Source organism: Carassius carassius, chromosome 44 (genome assembly GCF_963082965.1).
Source record: "Carassius carassius chromosome 44, fCarCar2.1, whole genome shotgun sequence".
Taxonomy (NCBI): Eukaryota; Metazoa; Chordata; class Actinopteri; order Cypriniformes; family Cyprinidae; genus Carassius; species Carassius carassius.
In genome coordinates, this window is record NC_081798.1 from 2,042,987 (window position 1) to 2,065,021 (window position 22,035).

The 22,035-nt window shown below is 36.2% G+C and overlaps 4 protein-coding genes across 4 annotated transcripts; 1 reads left to right on the plus strand and 3 right to left on the minus strand.

The window, feature by feature from the left end:
- The first annotated feature begins 1,003 nt into the window (after positions 1 to 1,003).
- pde12 (phosphodiesterase 12) lies at positions 1,004 to 4,557 on the plus strand. The gene is made up of 3 exons (XM_059538191.1): positions 1,004 to 2,253; positions 3,170 to 3,248; positions 3,314 to 4,557. The coding sequence occupies exons 1-3, from the start codon at positions 1,036 to 1,038 to the stop codon at positions 3,754 to 3,756; spliced, it is 1,740 nt and encodes a 579-aa protein (XP_059394174.1). The 5' UTR covers positions 1,004 to 1,035; the 3' UTR covers positions 3,757 to 4,557.
- A 266-nt stretch (positions 4,558 to 4,823) lies between these two features.
- On the minus strand, positions 4,824 to 9,911 carry arf4a (ADP-ribosylation factor 4a). The gene is made up of 6 exons (XM_059538192.1): positions 9,533 to 9,911; positions 9,181 to 9,261; positions 8,654 to 8,763; positions 6,774 to 6,845; positions 6,470 to 6,595; positions 4,824 to 5,536 (listed from the first exon to the last, which is right to left on the minus strand). Exons 1-6 carry the CDS (start codon positions 9,597 to 9,599, stop codon positions 5,450 to 5,452), a joined length of 543 nt encoding a protein of 180 aa, XP_059394175.1. The 5' UTR covers positions 9,600 to 9,911; the 3' UTR covers positions 4,824 to 5,449.
- Positions 9,912 to 10,803: 892 nt separating this feature from the next.
- Positions 10,804 to 12,415, minus strand: LOC132126736 (ADP-ribosylation factor 5-like). The gene is made up of 5 exons (XM_059538194.1): positions 11,962 to 12,415; positions 11,688 to 11,768; positions 11,490 to 11,599; positions 11,189 to 11,386; positions 10,804 to 11,086 (listed from the first exon to the last, which is right to left on the minus strand). Exons 1-5 carry the CDS (start codon positions 12,026 to 12,028, stop codon positions 11,000 to 11,002), a joined length of 543 nt encoding a protein of 180 aa, XP_059394177.1. The 5' UTR covers positions 12,029 to 12,415; the 3' UTR covers positions 10,804 to 10,999.
- A 1,227-nt stretch (positions 12,416 to 13,642) lies between these two features.
- On the minus strand, positions 13,643 to 17,759 carry LOC132126204 (ADP-ribosylation factor 5-like). Its single transcript, XM_059537337.1, has 6 exons — positions 17,466 to 17,759; positions 17,287 to 17,302; positions 17,029 to 17,109; positions 16,828 to 16,937; positions 13,880 to 14,077; positions 13,643 to 13,735 (listed from the first exon to the last, which is right to left on the minus strand). The coding sequence occupies exons 2-6, from the start codon at positions 17,288 to 17,290 to the stop codon at positions 13,643 to 13,645; spliced, it is 486 nt and encodes a 161-aa protein (XP_059393320.1). The 5' UTR covers positions 17,291 to 17,302; positions 17,466 to 17,759.
- Positions 17,760 to 22,035: the final 4,276 nt, after the last annotated feature.

Genomic DNA, 22,035 nt, shown 5'->3' on the forward strand with positions numbered 1-22,035 from the left:
AATACAGTTTATTATAACAATGAGATTTTATGATAAGCTCTAAAGAAATCAACCACTTACAAATAGCGCCTCCTAGTGGCATTATAAAATACTCATGTATGAGTTTAAAAGATCACGTTCTTTATCCTGCTTTACGTAGAGCATCGATATTTTAAATATTTATAAAAACAATTTGAAAGGCATATTTGTAGTCTCTTGTATAAAAATCCAATTTATACTTAAAAACGTAAGAATTATACTTAAAAAAATAAAATAAGTTAATTATATATATATATATATATATATATATATATATATATATATATTATTAAAAAAATGTATATTAAGTAACTTTATTGCTATTTTTCTACTTATTATACAGTAGGCTATTGTTAGATATTTTATTTATTTTAATCTAATTTGTATAAAGGCCAAATTTATACTGTGAAAATATAAATAAATAAATGAATTGACATAATAACTGTAAATATTTGATTTAAAAAATAATTTATTGATGTAAATAATATTAATAAAAAAAATTTTTTTATATAATTTAAAATCTCTCTCCTTCTCTAAACTTTTTAGTACTGTTTTAATTTATATATTTTTTTTAAATATATATATAAAACGTTAAAAGCATCCAATATTTTTTTTTACCAATTAGTACCCATAATGCATTCGTTTAATCTAATTTGTATTTATTTTAATCTTATGTATCCTATAATTTACTATCACCGTGTTCTCTTTTCCAAAAACCCATAGACAGGCTTAAATAATTATGTAATAATAACTTTATAACACCATAAAGTATTCTCCGAACAAAACGATAACCCTTATATTGAGATCAGCGTTTTCGTTATAATCTGTTTTAAGGTAACTTCAGCGCCTTTATTTACTGATATAATAACCGTTTAATAAAAATGAAACTAAACATAAATAAATGATAATTTCATTTTAGACGCAATTCACAATATATGTGAATTATATATAAATATTTATATGTCGAATCTGGCGTTCTGAATAAATAAAGCGTTTCGTGATCGCGGAAGGCACCGGATGTTGTTCTTCCCCGCGCTCATGTTGAACCGCCTAACCAAGCTATTTTCCCGTTACATTCCCCCTTCTTCAATCCTAAGAACCATCAGAAACCTGAAGATGGAGAGATGTGTGGTGAGATGCGTGCCTCGCGAGTCCAAACTGACCATCTCGTTCAATCTGAACGGCAGTAACAAACAAATGCTGAGAGAGCAGACAGAGCCGCTGGGGAGAGCCCTGGCTCGAATAGCCAACAGCCAAAACAAAGCGAAGAAATCCAAACCAAACAAAGAAAAAACCGACACCCCAGAAGCGGGTGAACTAGAAATCAGCCTGCGCGTGAACGAAACCCGCGTTCCCGAGGATACCGTGAACGCGCGCGCCTGGCTAGATGGAGCAGTGCTGCATATCGGTGATATTAAATATAAAGTAGAACTGAATCCTCCAACATTTACTCTATCCGAGCTCCCAAAATCTGTAATGGCAGGGTTTCCAGTTTGTCCCAAACTAGAGATAGAGTTCGGAGATCTGAAGCTCTCTAAGTTCAAATGGTTCAAAGAAAGCTCCCCTAATTCACATATAAGTGGAGATCAAGACTCCTGGATGGAGGCTGGATGTGAGCGTGTGTTCACGCCATCCAATCAGGACATAGGTTTGAAGGTGATGCTGAAATGCACGCCTGGGGACGGATCCAGGTTCGGGGAACCTAAGGATCTGGTATCTTCAGGCGTAGTTGAAGCCGGTCCGGGAACATGCAGCTTTGACACCAGACACATGTTCACTCAGAAGATCTCTAATGAGTCTTCCCTGAGGGTTGTGTCTTACAACATCCTAGCTGACATCTACGCTCAAACTGATCTTTCCAAAACAGTCCTGTATCCTTACTGCGCACCATACGCTTTAGAAATGGACTACAGACAGAATCTGATCAAGAAGGAGCTGTCAGGGTACAACGCTGACATCGTTTGCCTCCAGGAGGTGGATAAAGGCGCTTTTGTAGATAGTTTATCTCCTGCGTTAGATGCGTTTGGATTGGAAGGGGTTTTTAGGATCAAGGAAAGGCAGCATGAAGGTCTGGCCACGTATTTTCGGAGGTCTAAGTTGAGGTTGGTCCAGCAGTATGATATCATGCTGAGCGAGGCTTTGAAGACTGATCCGCTTCATCGGGAGCTGATGGAGAAAGTGTCCACTAATCCCAGCTTGAAGGAGAAGATTGGAAGCAGGTCAACGATGCTGCAGGTATTTCACTGTAACTTGGTGGATATGTGTGTATATGTTCTTGTTCTTGTCTTAGGACAACTTTTTAGAATCCACTTCAATTGTTGACTACTGTGTATGTGTGTGTGTGTGTGTGTGTGTGTGTGTATATATATATATATATACAGTGGGGCTCGAAAGTTAGAAAAAATCTGTAATTTTTACAGATTCTGCCACCCCTTGCAGAATCTGTAAAAATGTCGATCATTTTAACAAAATAAGAAAGATCATACTAAGTGCATGTTATATTTTTATTTGGTACTGTCCTGAGTAAGATATTGTACAAGATGTTTACATTTAGCCCACAAGATCAATATTTTCTTGAATTAAAATAAGGAATATCTTGATTTTTATTTGTCTTTAAACCATTTAAATACCTTTATTTTAAAATAAGATTTTTTTATTTATCTTACTCTTATTTTTATAAATTAAAATTTACACAACTTTTATTATTTTTTATTTTTCTAGTATTTTTTCTCGAGTCAAAATGAAAATTATATTATTTTTATACAAAAATGTACACAACTTTTTTTCTAGCATTTTCTTCTTGAGTCAAAATAAAAAATATATATTATTTGTATTAAAAAAATGTATACAGCTTTTTTTTTGTATTTTTTTTCTTGAGTCAAAATATAAAATATATAGATTTTTAGTTGTCTTGGCTTATTCTTATCGATGCCCTTAAATAAATTTAAGTCATATCTTTTTGTTTACCGGTATTTTAAATATTCATTTATTTATTTGAATCCTTTTTTTTTTGCACCGTTTTGCAATTACTTTCTTGAATTAAAATATTTTTTGTTTACATTTTTTGGCTTGTTTTAATACTTCAAATCATTTTAAATCATCTTGCTTTTAGGAAAACTAACAAAAATGCATCTCTACCTTGATTTCTCAGGTGACCGTCTTGCAGTCGTTATGTGACCCGTCAAGGATATTATGTGTGGGAAACACACACCTGTACTGGCACCCTAAAGGTGAGAATCAGTGTAAATATAATGAAGTTTGCGTTACAGTTTCTGACAGTCTGCTGTGTGTTCAGGGGGAAACATTCGACTGGTTCAGATTGCAGTGGCCCTGAAACACATGGAGCAGGTTGTGACAGAGAAGCATCCTGGAGCCGGACTCATATTCTCGGGTGATTTCAACAGCACGCCCTCCTCCGGTCTCTTCCAGCTCGTCTGTGAGGGATCCGTCTCGGAGAATCATGACGACTGGGCCTCTAATGGACCAGAAGAGCAGATCCAGGTGGGACTGATGAACCCGTTCCAGCTGGCCAGTGCTTGCGGGGTCCCAGCTTTCACTAACTACGTCGGAGGCTTCCAGGGCTGTCTGGACTATATTTTCGTGGAGCCACATGTGCTTCAGGTGGAGCAGGTGATTCCTCTGCCCAGCCTTCAGGAGGTCACGACCTGCGTGGCTCTTCCGAGCGTCTCGCACCCGTCAGATCACATCGCACTGGTGTGTGACCTCAAGTGGAAGTGAAATGATCATCATGTTTCATTAAAATCTATTTTAGATTTTTAATGATCGGATTTCAGCATTGTGCTTATATTTATCACACCGCTTCATTCTTATTTGTACAAATGGAAATTGATGATGAGGATTGTGTGATATTTATCAAATGCCAGTTATGACACAATATTGAAAGATGTATTTACAACATGCAACGGTTTAAATTCATCCAACACTTTGTGATGTTGCTTTAATAACTCTGCTTTTCAAACCAGGAGAGTGATTGGAAATAACCAGTTTCCTCATTAAGTAATACTTCATCCAAGATGTAGATGAGTTTGTATCTTCATCAGGTTTGGAGAAATGTAGCATTGCATCAGTGTCTCATCAATGGATAGACACTGCTCTGCAGTGAATGGGTGCCGTCAGAATGAGAGTCCAAACAGCTGATAAAAACATCACAATAATCCACATCACTCCAGTCTATCAGTTAATAATGTCTTGTGAAGCTGCATGATTGAAACAAATCCATCATGAATGCATGTGAAATTTAAACCATTGGACTCTCATTCTGACGGCACCCATTCACTGCAGAGCATCCATTGATGAGACACTGATGCAATGCTACATTTCTCCAAATCTGATGAAGAAACAAACTCCTCTACATTCTGGATGACCTGAGTGTGAGGACATTTTCATTTTTGGGTGAAATATCTTAAATAAACATGAATACCATCAGTTTCAGCAATGTGCAACCTGTATGTATAACTCTTAAAATCTTAAAAAAATGACTCATGACCCTTTAATGACATTAAATGAGGAGTGAATTTCTTTCGTGAGCCTTAGTTAGTACACACCCATACAACTGATGCATTTCAGACTTTTATTAGCTTCACTCTTTATTCATAATGTTTTAATACATTCTTAAAAAGGGAACAGCTAGATGATTCCTAGCACCGGTCAGTTTTAATATTTTCAAAAGCTGGGAATAAAAAGATTTGATTATGTCTTGGACATTTGCACTGGGTTGTTCTCAACAGAGATGCTAAATCAAGAGCAAGTGCATTCAAAGCACAGCACGTTTAAGGCAACTGTGATTACGTACATAAAAAGGCTGCTTATTTACAACACAAACATCTGAATAGTTATCAATATAAACTCAAGCATGTTAGAAGCATTAAAACTATTGCTTACATCAATGCATTCCCAGTCTCGAAGTGTGCAACTAGAAGAATAATCTTTTATTCATTAAAATGCATGCTTCTCTGAGAACATTTACTTGGATGAACAGCATGCAAACGCCCGGAAACGAGCCGTTTATAATGAAAATAATGTAATAAATCAAGTTGAGGGGCAAAAACAGAGCATTTTTATAAATACACAAAATTTATCATTATTAACAGAATGTTTATGCTTACTGTAACAAGAACCTAGATGTCCTGCAAGAGCTTCTTAACAAATCTAGTATCTTTCATACTGTGGTCAGATCTACAGAAGACTATAAGGCTACACACATCAAGTGGAATGAATCTGGGAGAAATGTCAGTCGAGGTCAAAGATGCAATGAACTAAAAAAGGAACAAAATGTTAAAATGCACTGCTGCTGGTTGATTTTTGGTAGCGATCAACTGAAAATGATACATGGACAGCTTCTGTGCCACATCAACTCTGCTAATCATGTTCTTTGGAACAGCACACATCCTGCTTGGACAGGAAATGCAGTTTAGCGTTTGGAGAGTTGCTCGGAAAGCCAGTCTAATCCCTCGTATAAACCCGTCCCTTGAGTCGCACAGGTCGCCTGGACATACCACTGATGAGAAGCACAAGACAGATATATTTTTATCAATATATGGATACAGTATGCATTTGAGTGATTGAAAATATCACTAATTTTTAAAATCTTTTGAAAGAAGTCTCAGCAAGACTGCATTAATTTAATAGAAGAAAAAATATATTGGTTAATATTATTAAAACTTAAAATAACTTTACTATTTGAATATATAATTTATTCCGGTGTTCAAATCTGTATTTTCAGCATCATTCTTCCAGTCTTCAGTGTCACATGATCTTTCAGAAATCATTCAAATAGGATGATTTGCTGCTCAGAAAACATTAGTAATCAATTTATATGGAAATTGGGAAAAACTATTCGCAAGAAAATAAATTAATTCAACAAAAACACTTGAAATTGTTCAGAAGTGGAAGTAAAACATTGATAGTGTTACAAAAGATGTGTTTCAAATAAATGCTGTTCCTTTGAACTTTCTATTCATCATAAATGCATCAGTTTCCCAAAAACCTAATAATCAGCAAAACGGTTCTCAACAATAAAAATATTAAAAACACCCATTATTATTAATAGAACACCAATAATAACTAATAATTGAGCAGTAAATCAGCATATTATACTGATTTCTGAAGGATCACGTGAAAGTGAAGACTGCATTAATGAAAATTCAGCTGCACATCACAGAAATAAATATCATATATTCACATAAAAACGGCTATTTTCAAATTGTAATAACATTTCACAATATTGCAGTTTTTACTATATTTTTAATTAAATAAATGCAGCCTTTGTGAGCACAATGTTCCAAAACATTTTTAAAAACTATTTATTCCAAATGTGTGGCCAGTGGTGCACATACTGACCAAGATATGATTCATTTACAGGTATGCGGCTTATCATTATGCATAACTATTATAATATTGCACTTTAAGCATACATAATTGCATCACTCACAGTTCTGCTCCTGAGTGTTTGCAGGCCGAGTTTGTCCGTCAGCTCACTGATGGCCATGGCGTTTGGTAGATCTTGTTTATTTGCAAAAACAAGTAGAACGGCGTCTCTCAGTTCATCCTCCTGCAGCTGTTGCAGACAGAATATGAGCAGACATTTAGGGCATTTTGAAACATAACTACTTCAGATAGACCACTGTGCACAATAAAAGAAGCGTTTTGTTAGTATTCACTCGTGTTGTTGCTCTCAGTGCAGGCACACAGATAAAACCGGAGCTGTTTTTAATCTTAGAAGAGCGTTTCCTCACCATCTTCTGAAGCTCTTCTGCTGCTTCCTGTGCTCGCTCACGATCGTTACTGTCCACGACAAAGATCAGACCCTGAAGAAACAACACAACTTGTCACATTCAGAGTGAACAAAAATATTACAGTACCTTCTAATACTTCGTCAGAATTTTTGTCTTGATTTTCAGTGTGCAAATGTCTAGAGAGATTCTGAAATCAGAAAACACTGTAAAGCAAAATTATGCAAGCCTTATTTCTATTTGACTAATCAATATTTATGATTAAAACAAGAACAAATTAGAGATCGACTGAAATGGGTTTTTCTATAACCGATGTTTAGAGGTCAGGTTCAGCCGATGGCCGATATGTGCTGCCGATTTTTAGGGCTGATATCTTGAAGTTTTCCCCTTTATTTGCATGCTAAAATGTCACACTAATAATAAGTGAATGCACAACATTTCTAAACTTAACATCATTTATTGAACACTGACTTGAACTAACTCTTGAATCTTAATTTTGTGCACTGCACATTATTAAAATAAAAAATTTATCTTAAGTTAATCAAACAAATCAATAAACTGACCAAGTATTAAATATATAATATATGTGAGAGAAGCCTGACTTTAAATCAGCGCAACTAAACACAGATATCGGCCGATATATAAAAAAACATGACAAATATCTGCTGACGGAGTCTAAAAAAAACCTAGTTTTTAATTCTCATTTGTTCTTTTTTTTGTATTCTGTTTTCTTTTCATTTATTATACAATTAACAAAAACAAAAAAGACCTCTAACACTAGCTTGCTCTGTTCTTTTTTTATTTTATTTTAATTTTATTTGTTATATTATTTAAAAGCCCTTGCTATTTGTACTGCATTAAGCTAACGGAGACATTTGTATATCATTGCTCTTTAGTTGGTTTTGATTGCTTCCATTGTCGTCATTGTAAGTCGCTTCAGATAAAAGCCTCTGCTAAATGACTAAATGCAAGTATAAACTCAATTTTGTTTAATTTCCAAGAAAACAAGACTTCATATCTTCATTTTGCATAAAAGTAAAAGTATCTTGATTTAAAGTTTTCAAAATCTTTATTAGAAAACAAGAGGAAGATTTTTTTTCTGAGTATGCAACATTTAATACCACAATTTACTTTTTTTACATTTTTTTTTTTAAGATACCTTAAAAAAGGTATATTTTTTTTTAAGATACCTCACCAACAATTTTTATTCTCTCATTTACTAGGAATAACTGCATCTATCCTGCTTCATTACCACACTTATTATAACACTTAAAACATTTGATTATTCACTTAATGACCCATTTAATTTTACAGCATGCAAACTATAATATCTGTTGCACAGAATAATAATGTTTTAGGCATTTAAATGAATAAAAATGAGGTTTTACTATCCTGACACAGTTTGGTTTTGAGGCCAAAAACTGCCTCAAATTTCTTATTTTATATCAATGTCTGTGAGTTTCTATGACCTCAAGATCACTGTAAACACTTCTTTTGCAATCGATTCAGGAAATAAAGAGCAAGCAGAAGTAAGATATTCTCTTACGAGGTTATTGATAAAAAAAAATGTCAGCAAAGCAAAAGAGAACTGCACGGACAGAAGAGAAACTGTTCTGTTCTCCAAATCAAACTCTAGTAAAGGCCGTTCCAGTTCAACTTAATCCTAATAGGAACACCAACATCCTCATACGAAGCACATCGACGGCATCCAGCCAAACTAGAACCACACACCCGTAGTTGTTTTTCTAGCAGCTCACAAGGCTGGATGATCAAACTCAATCAGTTCGGCCGTGGCACAATGAGCATTTCATCCTGCAGGAATGCTGCAACTCCATTGTTGTTTGACTATCTTAGTCCTGTCGCGATGTGATGCATTGGTTTACCTGGGTATTCTGGAAGTAGTGTCTCCAAAGAGGCCTGATCTTATCCTGGCCACCCACATCCCACACGGTGAAGCAAATGTTCTTGTATTCCACCGTCTCCACGTTAAAGCCTAACGGAAGCACACAGGGTTGGGTGCGATATCATTTAAGAGATGCAGATCTTGCAGTAGTGCACATTTCAAGATGAAATTCATGCAATAAATTTTTTATAATTTATTTGTGATATATAATATTGTATGTTTCCAGAATTCTGTCTTTTTTCCCTCACAAGTTTAAGTTAATATCTCACAATTCTGTTTTTGTTTCCATCAATAAAAAATATAATTGTGAAATTTTTCAAGCAATTCTGAGGAAAAACAAGGCATTTGGTATGATTGTGCCACAGAATAAAAAATATATATATATCTTGCAATTCTTGCAAGAAAAAGACAAAATTGTAAGACAAAAAGAGCAGTGGGGAGGGAACACATCCCTGGGGGACACCAGTGTTGGTGGAGCACTTTCCATAGTTATCTTGTATTCCTTACCTATAGTTGGAATAGTTGTGACGATTTCTCCCAGTTTGAGTTTGTAGAGGATTGTGGTTTTCCCTGCTGCATCCAGACCAACTGAAGAAGAACAGGAATCAAATCAAGTCAAACACACTGGAAAACTTTACTTTGCATAAATACCATGCTATTTCTTGGGAAACAAAGACAACTCTCTACAACGACAAGTGACTGCTTTACTGACTTCTAAACAATATGAATTCATGTTTAAATCTATAGATCAAAAGAGCATTCATACATGACTTAAAATAAAACACAATTTCATGTAAAATGACAACAAAACAGCCATTTATCAAAGCTAATTCACAACAACAAGCAACTTCAAACTCACCCATGAGAATTCTCATCTGCTTTTTGCCAAACAAGCGAGAAAAGACGCTTGAAATGGTCAAACCCATGTTTAAGCGGCTCAAAAATCAAGAAAAAGTGTATAAGTCAAACTTATTCGAGTAGTGTTCGACTAAGAGCTAACTTAGCGCTTTAGCACAGCAGCTCTCGGCGCTTCAGATCAACCTCCGTTATATATCAAACTCCAGCTCACGGCAGCAGAGTCAGAATCACTCTTTCTTTGGATTTATTTCCCTCTTTCTTCTCTCTGTCCAGCTGAAAGTGAGTTTTGACCAACAGTCTGAGTGCTACTTTTTCTGGACCACGTCACACTTTAGCTCCAACGCGGTCGAAATGACGTCACCACCGGTGCCACATCACGAAACATGATGAAGAGCCGACAACTTCAAACACATCACCTTTCTTCATTATTTAAGTAATAAGTGTGAGCTTTTAAGTTGAAAATGTTCATACAGACTGAAACGTAAACATACATGAACGCATTACATGTATAGAAATATTGCATATGATGACCTTTTATTTTTATTTATTTTTTGTACTTTTTTTGTACTTTTCTTCTTTTTTTAACATTATTTAACTTAAAAAATGTAACAGTGCACCAGTAATACATTTAAAAAATATATTATTATTAATTCTATGTTTAAGTTCTTTTTCAATGTTTTTTTTTATTAAAATTAATTTATTTATATATCATAAGAAGGCATTAGGTTGCCTTGGTTGTTACTGTAAAGTCACTTCAGATAAACAACTAAATGAAAACAATTATATTTAATACATTTCTCAAAAATGTAATCCAGTCTTCAAATATGATTATAGTTATTGAAAATGAAACATTAACATTACTACAATACAAATACATGATTTTTTTTTCAAATGAATGCATCATTTATTGGAGTTATTTGCTTGTACAGATTGATTTTTTGGAGCTGCACTTCTGTTTTTATTAAATTTGTAGTATCTATCTATCTATCTATCCATCTATCTATCTATCTATCTATATATCTATCTATCATGTACCATAATTATGCAAAAACACTATTTCTCATGCATTTTTTCTATTTGTGATATTTATTTATTAAATGACACATAAGCCCACTAATGTAAATAAATAAGCATAATTCATTGGAGATATCTCAAAGGCACAGATACATATATTTCAGGCAGACATCAGTTTGTTCTTCCAAAGTCCAAATACAAAAAACCTGTGTTAAAATAAGTCAAACGTGACATATAACAGCATGTCTTTTGTAAATACAGTAATAGATAAATAAAATAATATTAGACAGTCCAGTAGTAGTGCATAATTTATAAATTCACAGAAACTGGTGAATTTAAAAAGGCACATAATGAAGGCAAACGTACATCTGAGACAAAAATAGGCCTAGACTATAGGCTAAATTCAGTTCTGATGTAGTGTCCTTTCTTCAAGTAGTTTGAACGGCGCAGTGTTTTATCGTCTGGAAAGTTGATCTGAGAGCCAATCCAGTCCTTCATATAAACCTGACCCTTGAACCGCACATGTGTCCTGAACAAACCACTGAGAGAGAGAGAGAGAGAGAGAGAGAGAGAGAGACAGGTTTATTTCACTGAAACACACTGACATCACACATCACGTGTCAAACAGAGTGTGTGTGTTCACCTGTCGTCCTCTCAGTGCGTGTAAACCCAGTCTGTCTGTCAGCTCGTGGACCGGCATGGCTTTGGGTAAATCCTGCTTGTTAGCAAGAACTAACAGAACCGCGTCTCTCATCTCGTCCTCCGCCAGCATCGCGTTTAGTTCCTCTGCTGCTGTTTCAATCCGGTCATGATCACTGCTGTCCACCACAAAGATCAGGCCCTGAATCACACAAACACACACTTTGTTCACGCCATTAAAATAGCATTTTCAAACATAATATAACCGCAAAATCATACTGGATACAGTCGTGTTTGTATTGTACCTCAGTGTACTGATAATAATATTTCCAAAGACCTCTGATTTTGGTCTGACCACCAACATCCCACACAGTGAAGGAGATGTTTTTATATTCAACTGTTTCAACATTAAAACCTAAAGAAAAAAATATAATATTCAATAAAGCAGACAATAAATCCATTTAAGGCATTTAAACATGACAAAATAACTAAAACTGTCTTACCAATAGTTGGAATAGTTGTGACAACTTCACCGAGTTTGAGTTTGTAGAGCACTGTTGTTTTCCCTGCTGCATCCAGACCAACTTGGAGAAGAATAATTTCCATTTATTCCACAACGAAAATATTCATATATAGGCTATATCAGATTATTCATAAGGTCATGGTCTTTGCTTTATGGTCATTACAATTATTTAAGCACATAACAATAAAGTGGCATAAACAGTAGCCAAACTATAAGACGTTCGATTCAGAGTTCAGAGGAAAAAAATGACTAACCCATAAGCAACTTAATCCGATTTTTCGGAAAGGAACGAGAGAAAATCATAGTGAAAAAGTTGCCCATGTTTGCAATAAGACAGAACCGCTGTAGCTGAAGATAAACGCCTAGAGGCTCAGACTGCTTATGATGTGTGTTCAGTGTGTGTTATACACCTTTTTCTTCAACGCGGAAGTAAGCCTATGGATGAGACTTCCGATTCAATAGCCTCTACAGGTAAATAACGAAGAGAATAACGACTACTTAAACGGTCAAACTGTTTGCTCTACAAACCATTGTGTTCATAATTAAGATAATACATTAAAATAATATGATAAGACACACAAACATTCAATATCAAGCAGAAAAACGAACTGTTTTGTTCAGCTAAAAATATAAAATGTACAAATGATCGCGCCCATTTCTACGACAAGAAAAGGTGGATAGGTTTTGTTTGTTTACTTTCGGTTTGAATGACACCTCAACACCGCCACTCTCAGCTTCTCTCGCGGCAAATCCAACGCGTTCGAATTGACGTCACCTACTGTATCACGTGTCTAAACAAACAGTTTGATTTTGGAAGTCTTTGATTTGATTTGAATAACATTGAACTGAACAAATGTTTGGGAAACGTTTGTTGCAGGTTTGGTGGAGCGATTGTGTTAATATTCCAACCTATTTGAGGAGTTATAGTTTTTACTGTAATATGTGCCTAAAATAACACACCAGATGCAGTGGACGACCATGAGATGACTTAAAGTTCATCATAATGGGCTCTTCTCGCAATCATAAACAACAATAACACACGAACCAGTTTCACAGCAAACAACAGCAATCAATGTAACACAAATGACTATCAAATAATCCTAAAGATTAATCAAACAAGCGTAGAACAATCCAGTGCACATTACTCATAGCGACAATTAGATACTATAGTTGTCTTGCGTTATTTTACCGTAACATTTTTTATAAATTATAGGCTATTTTACTTTTAAAAAGCAATTGTATCATATTTTACAGTACACTTACATGTATTTTATAATATAATTTTTGTCATAGGCATATGGTTATTTTTTTTTTTACTAACATGTTTTTCTTTTGAAGATAGCATCAGCTAAAAACTTTAGCTAAATTACAAATTAAAATTTAGTATTTTCCAAAAATGTCATTCATTCTGCAAGTATTAGTTATTCAAATTGAAACATAAACTTCAGCTACTAAATTTTTTTGTATAAATTCGTCATTTATTGGATCTATTTCTATTCATAAATTATAAAAAATGTAACATTATGACCATGTTTACAATCTGATTCAGAAATTCTGTTGTTATTTATGCATGCAATAAATATTCATCTTACATCAATCTGTCTATAACTGCAAAACATTTCTCATGCATTTTTCTATTCTGTTATATATATTTAAATGAGACATAAGAATACTAATGTTTGAAAATAAATACACCATTTATTGGAGATATTTGAAGGACACACACACACATCACACATATATGTATATATTTTCCAGACAAACATCAGCTTATTCTTTCAAATCCAGATAAAACAAAATATATATTAAAATAAGTCTTTCAAAGTGTTTTTTCTTTCAGAGTTCATGGAAAAATAAATAAAATAAAAAATTAACTAAACATGTTTTCAGAAGTAACCCCTCAATATAAACTGCACCATTTTGATTTAATATTAATTAATAATGTCGTCTGGACAGTTGATCTGAGAGCCAATCCAGTCCTTCATATAAACCTGACCCTTGAACCGCACATGTGTCCTGAACAAACCACTGAGAGAGAGAGAGAGAGAGAGAGAGAGAGAGAGAGAGAGAGAGAGAGAGAGAGAGAGAGAGAGAGAGAGAGAGAGAGAGGTTTATTTCACTGAAACACACTGACATCACACATCACGTGTCAAACAGAGTGTGTGTGTTCACCTGTCGTCCTCTCAGTGCGTGTAAACCCAGTCTGTCTGTCAGCTCGTGGACCGGCATGGCTTTGGGTAAATCCTGCTTGTTAGCAAGAACTAACAGAACCGCGTCTCTCATCTCGTCCTCCGCCAGCATCGCGTTTAGTTCCTCTGCTGCTGTTTCAATCCGGTCATGATCACTGCTGTCCACCACAAAGATCAGGCCCTGAATCACACAAACACACACTTTGTTCACGCCATTAAAATAGCATTTTCAAACATAATATAACCGCAAAATCATACTGGATACAGTCGTGTTTGTATTGTACCTCAGTGTACTGATAATAATATTTCCAAAGACCTCTGATTTTGGTCTGACCACCAACATCCCACACAGTGAAGGAGATGTTTTTATATTCAACTGTTTCAACATTAAAACCTAAAGAAAAAAATATAATATTCAATAAAGCAGACAATAAATCCATTTAAGGCATTTAAACATGACAAAATAACTAAAACTGTCTTACCAATAGTTGGAATAGTTGTGACAACTTCACCGAGTTTGAGTTTGTAGAGCACTGTTGTTTTCCCTGCTGCATCCAGACCAACTTGGAGAAGAATAATTTCCATTTATTCCACAACGAAAATATTCATATATAGGCTATATCAGATTATTCATAAGGTCATGGTCTTTGCTTTATGGTCATTACAATTATTTAAGCACATAACAATAAAGTGGCATAAACAGTAGCCAAACTATAAGACGTTCGATTCAGAGTTCAGAGGAAAAAAATGACTAACCCATAAGCAACTTAATCCGATTTTTCGGAAAGGAACGAGAGAAAATCATAGTGAAAAAGTTGCCCATGTTTGCAATAAGACAGAACCGCTGTAGCTGAAGATAAACGCCTAGAGGCTCAGACTGCTTATGATGTGTGTTCAGTGTGTGTTATACACCTTTTTCTTCAACGCGGAAGTAAGCCTATGGATGAGACTTCCGATTCAATAGCCTCTACAGGTAAATAACGAAGAGAATAACGACTACTTAAACGGTCAAACTGTTTGCTCTACAAACCATTGTGTTCATAATTAAGATAATACATTAAAATAATATGATAAGACACACAAACATTCAATATCAAGCAGAAAAACGAACTGTTTTGTTCAGCTAAAAATATAAAATGTACAAATGATCGCGCCCATTTCTACGACAAGAAAAGGTGGATAGGTTTTGTTTGTTTACTTTCGGTTTGAATGACACCTCAACACCGCCACTCTCAGCTTCTCTCGCGGCAAATCCAACGCGTTCGAATTGACGTCACCTACTGTATCACGTGTCTAAACAAACAGTTTGATTTTGGAAGTCTTTGATTTGATTTGAATAACATTGAACTGAACAAATGTTTGGGAAACGTTTGTTGCAGGTTTGGTGGAGCGATTGTGTTAATATTCCAACCTATTTGAGGAGTTATAGTTTTTACTGTAATATGTGCCTAAAATAACACACCAGATGCAGTGGACGACCATGAGATGACTTAAAGTTCATCATAATGGGCTCTTCTCGCAATCATAAACAACAATAACACACGAACCAGTTTCACAGCAAACAACAGCAATCAATGTAACACAAATGACTATCAAATAATCCTAAAGATTAATCAAACAAGTGTAGAACAATCCAGTGCACATTACTCATAGCGACAATTAGATACTATAGTTGTCTTGCGTTATTTTACCGTAACATTTTTTATAAATTATAGGCTATTTTACTTTTAAAAAGCAATTGTATCATATTTTACAGTACACTTACATGTATTTTATAATATAATTTTTGTCATAGGCATATGGTTATTTTTTTTTTTACTAACATGTTTTTCTTTTGAAGATAGCATCAGCTAAAAACTTTAGCTAAATTACAAATTAAAATTTAGTATTTTCCAAAAATGTCATTCATTCTGCAAGTATTAGTTATTGAAATTGAAACATAAACTTCAGCTACTAAATTTTTTTGTATAAATTCGTCATTTATTGGATCTATTTCTATTCATAAATTATAAAAAATGTAACATTATGACCATGTTTACAATCTGATTCAGAAATTCTGTTGTTATTTATGCATGCAATAAATATTCATCTTACATCAATCTGTCTATAACTGCAAAACATTTCTCATGCATTTTTCTATTCTGTTATATATATTTAAATGAGACATAAGAATACTAATGTTTGAAAATAAATACACCATTTATTGGAGATATTTGAAGGACACACACACACATCACACATATATGTATATATTTTCCAGACAAACATCAGCTTATTCTTTCAAATCCAGATAAAACAAAATATATTAAAATAAGTCTTTCAAAGTGTTTTTTCTTTCAGAGTTCATGGAACAATAAATAAAATAAAAAATTAACTAAACATGTTTTCAGAAGTAACCCCTCAATATAAACTGCACCATTTTGATTTAATATTAATTAATAATGTCGTCTGGACAGTTGATCTGAGAGCCAATCCAGTCCTTCATATAAACCTGACCCTTGAACCGCACATGTGTCCTGAACAAACCACTGAGAGAGAGAGAGAGAGAGAGAGAGAGAGAGAGAGAGAGGTTTATTTCACTGAAACACACTGACATCACACATCACGTGTCAAACAGAGTGTGTGTGTTCACCTGTCGTCCTCAGTGCGTGTAAACCCAGTCTGTCTGTCAGCTCGTGGACCGGCATGGCTTTGGGTAAATCCTGCTTGTTAGCAAGAACTAACAGAACCGCGTCTCTCATCTCGTCCTCCGCCAGCATCGCGTTTAGTTCCTCTGCTGCTGTTTCAATCCGGTCATGATCACTGCTGTCCAACACAAAGATCAGGCCCTGAATCACACAAACACACACTTTGTTTACGCCATTAAAATGGCATTTTCAAATACAATATAACTGCAAAATCATACTGGATACAGTCGTGTTTGTATTGTACCTCAGTGTCCTGATAATAACATTTCCAAAGATCTCTGATTTTGGTCTGACCGCCAACATCCCACACAGTGAAGGAGATGTTTTTATAATCAACTTTATCAACATTAAAACCTACAGAGAAAAACTATAATATTCGATAAAGCAGACAATAAATCCATATAAGGCAGTTAAACATGACAAACATCTAACAGCAATGTCTTACCAATAGTTGGAATAGTTGTGACAACTTCACCGAGTTTGAGTTTGTAGAGCACTGTTGTTTTCCCTGCTGCATCCAGACCAACTGGGAGAAGAATAATTTCCATTTATGCTATATCAGATTATTCATATGCTAATTTTGATGTATGGTCATAAAAAAATATTTAACAATTTAAGCATATAATAACAATAAAGTGGCATAGACAGTAGCCAAACTATAAGACGTTTAATTCCAAAATTTAGAGGGGAAAAAATGACTTACTCATAAGCAACGTAATCTGCTTTTTCGGAAAGAGACGAGAGAAAATCAGAGAGTAGGCCTAATAGCTGCCCATGTTTGCAATAAGACAAAACCGCTGTAGCTGAAGATAAACGAATAGAGTTAAAGGCTCAGACTAGTTAGATAGACTAGTAGTTATGTGTTTTCAGTGTGTTATACACCTTTTTCTTCAACGCGGAAGTAAGCCTATGGGTGAGACTTCCGATCCAATAGCCTCTACAGGTAAATAACGAGGAGAATAACGACGAATATCTAAACGGTCAAACTGTTTTCTCTACAAACCATTGTGTTCATAATTAATATAATACATTAAGATAATATGATGACACAACAACTTTCAATATCAAGCAGCAAAACGAACTGGTTTGTTCAGCTAGAAATAGTTGGACGGAGTGGACGCATTTGAGACCGGAAGCCAGACCCATTGAATTTACAAATGGTCGCGCCCATTTCTACGACAACTTCTACTTTCGGTTTGATTGACAGCTCAACACCGCCACTCTCAGTTTCTCTCGCGGCAAAAGCAACGCGTTCGAAATGACGTCACCTACTGTATCACGTGTCTAAACAAACTTTTCTTTTTAAAGTTTGAATTTGGAAGTATAACAAGGGGCTGTTCCATAAACCAAGATTAGAGTATAAGCTAGGCTTATTTCGCTTAGTCAGGCTTATTTTTGGTAGATTCGGTTTCATAAATCAAACTTACAAAAGTTTAAACTCAGTTACCCCGGCAACTTATGCTGGCAAATTAACCTGGTCCAGGGCAGGCTAACTGTCAGGCTAAGTCTGAGTTCAGGCTTAACGAGCATACCATTTATACTCACCTTCTGGTATTTCGATGTCATTTTATTTTGAAGTCGTGGCCTAATGGTTAGAGAGTCGGACTCCCAATCGAAAGGTTGTGAGTTCGAGTCCTGGGCTGGCAGGAATTGTGGGTGGGGGGAGTGCATGTACAGTTCTCTCTCCACCTTCAATACCACGACTTAGGTGCCCTTGAGCAAGGCATCGAACCCCCAACTGCTCCCCGGGTGCCGCAGCATAAATGGCTGCCCACTGCTCCGGGTGTGTGTTCACAGTGTGTGTGTGTTCACTGCTCTGTGTGTGTGCACTTCGGATGGGTTAAATGCAGAGCACAAATTCTGAGTATGGGTCACCATACTTGGCTGAATGTCACTTCACTTCACTTTCACTTTTTACTTAACCACTATTAATACATTTTTTTTAAAATAAATAATTAAGCAAATGTTCTTTACTAATAAATGTAAGAAATTATAAGGTATAAATACACTAAGAAATGTTCAAAACTTGTGTGTTTAATTGGTGAGTTTGGTTAATGAGTTTGGTAATTAATTAAAAGTATATAAATAGGGAGCTGAAATCGTTTCCAAACTTAACCTTAAGTTTATCCAAACTTAAGGTGGTGGATGAGGGAGCTATAGTCTTGCGGAGGGCATTTCAAAGAGAGAGAACTTTCAGAGACAGGTCAGACCCATTGGCTTTTAATGACAGCTACCTGTATGAGCGATATAGGTTCTCAAGAGATGGGATTGCATATATTTTTAGATTACTAATCCCATACATTGAAAATAATACACGCCGCCCGCAACAGAGCGCTCACAGTCCCACAGACGGTGTGCATTGCACTTCGCTTTTTTGCCAGTGGAACATTTTTGTACACAGTTGGAGATGCAGAGAATATCAGCAAAGCATCAGTTTGCCGCTCTGTACGAACTGTGTACCTTTCTTTAAAATGACTACTCAATGTGTTCATCACATTCCCTGGCCACGAAGCTATTCGTACCATTAAACATGCCTTTTATGGAATAGCTGGTAAGTTCAAATAACTATAAAACATGGAAATATTTCTTGACTGTTGATTTTACATATTTAAAACAAACATAATTTTCCTAGGTTTCCCAAATGTTATCGGTGCATTGGACTGCACCCATGTGCGTATTAAGTGTCTGTCTGGTCCACATGAAACAGACTTTGTGAATAGGAAATCAGTACACAGCATCAATGTACAGGTACGGTCCCACTGAGATGATATTGAAGGCTATGCTCTAGCACTAAGTGTTCTGTACTAAGCTGGGCACCAGTGTTTAGTTCATTGCAATTAAAATGTAGTGACCTACAGGTTTAATTTATTTTAGATGATTAGTGATGCAGATTGCATCACCACAAATGTAGAGGCCAAATGGCCAGGCTCTGTGCATGACTCCAGAATCTTTATAGCCTCATCTCTCTACCAGCAACTAGCAAGAGGTATGCTAGTAATCACTTAAATTGCAAAAAGTCTTAAAAAAAAGAAGAAAAAAAACTACATTATATATATATTCATTCTGTCTATGCAGGAGAATTCTCAGGAGTTTTGCTGGGAGACAACGGATACCCATGCCTGCCTTACCTCTTGTCTCCCTATCAGGAGCCCCAGACAGAGGCACAGCACCGCTACAACATTGCCCATGTAACAGTGTTGTCTCTGCGTTGTGTTGTGTTGAGATCAGATGGACAGCAAATCGCACTTTAAGATGTTTATTCTGTTGACAGTGAATATACAACAGCGGTGATCAGTTTCAGCAATCACCCTCGTGCATTCGCGGCCATTCTTACTCTCGACTGGCGCGAGTCTAAATGACTCTACCGGAACCAGTTCATAATTCTACCAGATCTGGGCGGAGAGTGCAATTAAAGGGCCATACATGAAAATAACTTTAGCAAGTGGAAATACATATTCGACCTGTTACACTCCCCCCTGCTGAATTCCACTTGCTTCTACACAGAATAGCAAAATAATAACCAAAATTACATCAGGTACAGAACCTCAAGAACCATATACATTAATAATAGAGAAGAGAAAAAAAACAAAACACAGAAAGTGTTCAAAATTTCGTGAAATTGTCAGTTCAATTCAGTGTAAACACTATTCCCTACAGGAATTCAAGTGGAAAGAGGGGTGGCCAATCCCCTAGACACTCTTAGATAAACATGCCCGTTACATGTTAGCTAAACAATGACAATTTCTACATTTGGACACACAAGTTGCTCAGCAGTGAGACATCACTCCAGTCTCAAATTAATAGATCACAATCCTTAAAATAACCAAAATACATCAATATAAACATCACAGTAACATTTGCATTAACTAATACTGCAAAATGTATACCAGAAAGCAAAGAAAAGAAAAAGATGAGTTAACATACAAAACTCAAGCAACATACTCATGTTTACCCCAGCACTTTTTGCTGGTTCATTATCTCAATGAATCTCGTCACTGGTTTAAACAATCTACCAGCTCTGGATCTCACACGACTTAGTGAACTTCCAGCAGGGGAGTTATGAACACTGATATTTGACACTGAATTGTTTCCCTCAAAACAACCACCAATAGGCGTTGAAACACTCAAAGAAACATAAACAGATTTATCAACTTGCTCTGCAGAGGATTTATGTACATTCCTGTCCATACTCTCAACATCCTCATTACCCTCTGGTCCCAGCTGGGTAGTGTTAGAGCTGTCAATCACATTATGGTCTAATTCATTAGCCTGAGTGGCATCCACAGCCTGTGTTGGTTCAAAAACATCTGTAGCTTCCTCCACATTATCCAAGTCTGCATCATCAGAAGGTAGCTGTGATACCCACTCTCGTGTTCTGTAATTGGTAGCATCCTCAGACACATCAGCAACCACAGAATCGACACTCTCTGAGCCACTCAGGTGGCTTTCGGATGGCTCACCTTCCAAGTCATCATCAGGAAGTGGAAGAAAGTTAACTGGCATCAGAAGGTTACGATGTACAGTCTTCACAACACCAGTACCACTGTGCTGAATCCTGTAGGTATGACTGTCTGCATTAAGACCAACAACAGTGTACACAGTATTCTCCCAAAGGTCAGCAAGCTTCCGCTTTCCACGTGCTCCCTTGTTGGCAAGCAAAACTCTATCACCAACATTAATTGGTCCCCCCTTGACTCTCCTATTGTACAAGTCAGCATGTCTCTTAAGCTGTTTCTTGGCAGATGTCTGTGCAACACACATTGCCTCCTTCATATCTCTCCGAAGAGCCTGGACGTAATTGTCATAGTTTCCAACATCAGGATCGTCTAGAACAGTTCCAAACACCAGGTCAATGGGCAGGCGTGGAATCCTCCCAAACATCAAAAGGAAAGGAGCATACCCCGTGGTTTCGTGGATGGTGCAATTATACGCAAAAGTCAAAGATTTTAGTACTTGCGGCCATTTGTGCTTGGTCTTCGCAGGCAGAGCACGTATCATATTGCCCAGCGTCCTGTTCATCCTCTCGCAAGCTCCATTCCCCATTGGGTGATATGGAGTTGTCCTCGATTTTTGGACTCCAGCGACATTCAACAACTCAGCGATCAGAGCACTCTCAAAGTTGGCTCCTCTATCAGAATGGACACGGCCTGGGAAGCCATAAACACAGAAGTAGTTATGCCACAGTTGATGCGCCACTGCTTTTGCAGACTGATTAGGACACAAGAAGGCATTAGCCATCTTTGTGAAGTGATCTGTAACAACAAGAACATCCAGGGACCGGTTGGCAGAGTCCTCCGCTGACCAAAAGTCTATGCAGACGAGTTCAAGGGGCTCTGTTGTAATGATGTTCTCCAACGGTGCACGACCCTCCGGTTCTGGTGTCTTGCTGATCACACATCGACGACAGCACTTCACATACTCCTTCACATCCTTCTCTAGGCCAAGCCAAAAG

Coding starts and splice junctions, on each gene's coding strand:
- pde12 (XM_059538191.1), top strand. CDS start 1,036: ATGTTGTTCTTCCCCGCGCTCATGTTGAACCGCCTAACCAAGCTATTT. Junction 2,254..3,169: donor GCAGGTCAACGATGCTGCAG/GTATTTCACTGT, acceptor TTGATTTCTCAG/GTGACCGTCTTGCAGTCGTT. Junction 3,249..3,313: donor CCTGTACTGGCACCCTAAAG/GTGAGAATCAGT, acceptor CTGTGTGTTCAG/GGGGAAACATTCGACTGGTT.
- arf4a (XM_059538192.1), bottom strand. CDS start 9,599: ATGGGTTTGACCATTTCAAGCGTCTTTTCTCGCTTGTTTGGCAAAAAG. Junction 9,262..9,532: donor GCAGATGAGAATTCTCATGG/GTGAGTTTGAAG, acceptor GTTCTTCTTCAG/TTGGTCTGGATGCAGCAGGG. Junction 5,537..6,469: donor AAACACTCAGGAGCAGAACT/GTGAGTGATGCA, acceptor GCTTCTCATCAG/TGGTATGTCCAGGCGACCTG.
- LOC132126736 (XM_059538194.1), bottom strand. CDS start 12,028: ATGGGCAACTTTTTCACTATGATTTTCTCTCGTTCCTTTCCGAAAAAT. Junction 11,769..11,961: donor TCGGATTAAGTTGCTTATGG/GTTAGTCATTTT, acceptor TTCTTCTCCAAG/TTGGTCTGGATGCAGCAGGG. Junction 11,600..11,687: donor CACAACTATTCCAACTATTG/GTAAGACAGTTT, acceptor TTTTTTCTTTAG/GTTTTAATGTTGAAACAGTT.
- LOC132126204 (XM_059537337.1), bottom strand. Junction 14,078..16,827: donor GTTATTATCAGGACACTGAG/GTACAATACAAA, acceptor TGTGTGATTCAG/GGCCTGATCTTTGTGGTGGA. Junction 13,736..13,879: donor ACGCACTGAGAGGACGACAG/GTGAACACACAC, acceptor TCTCTCTCTCAG/TGGTTTGTTCAGGACACATG.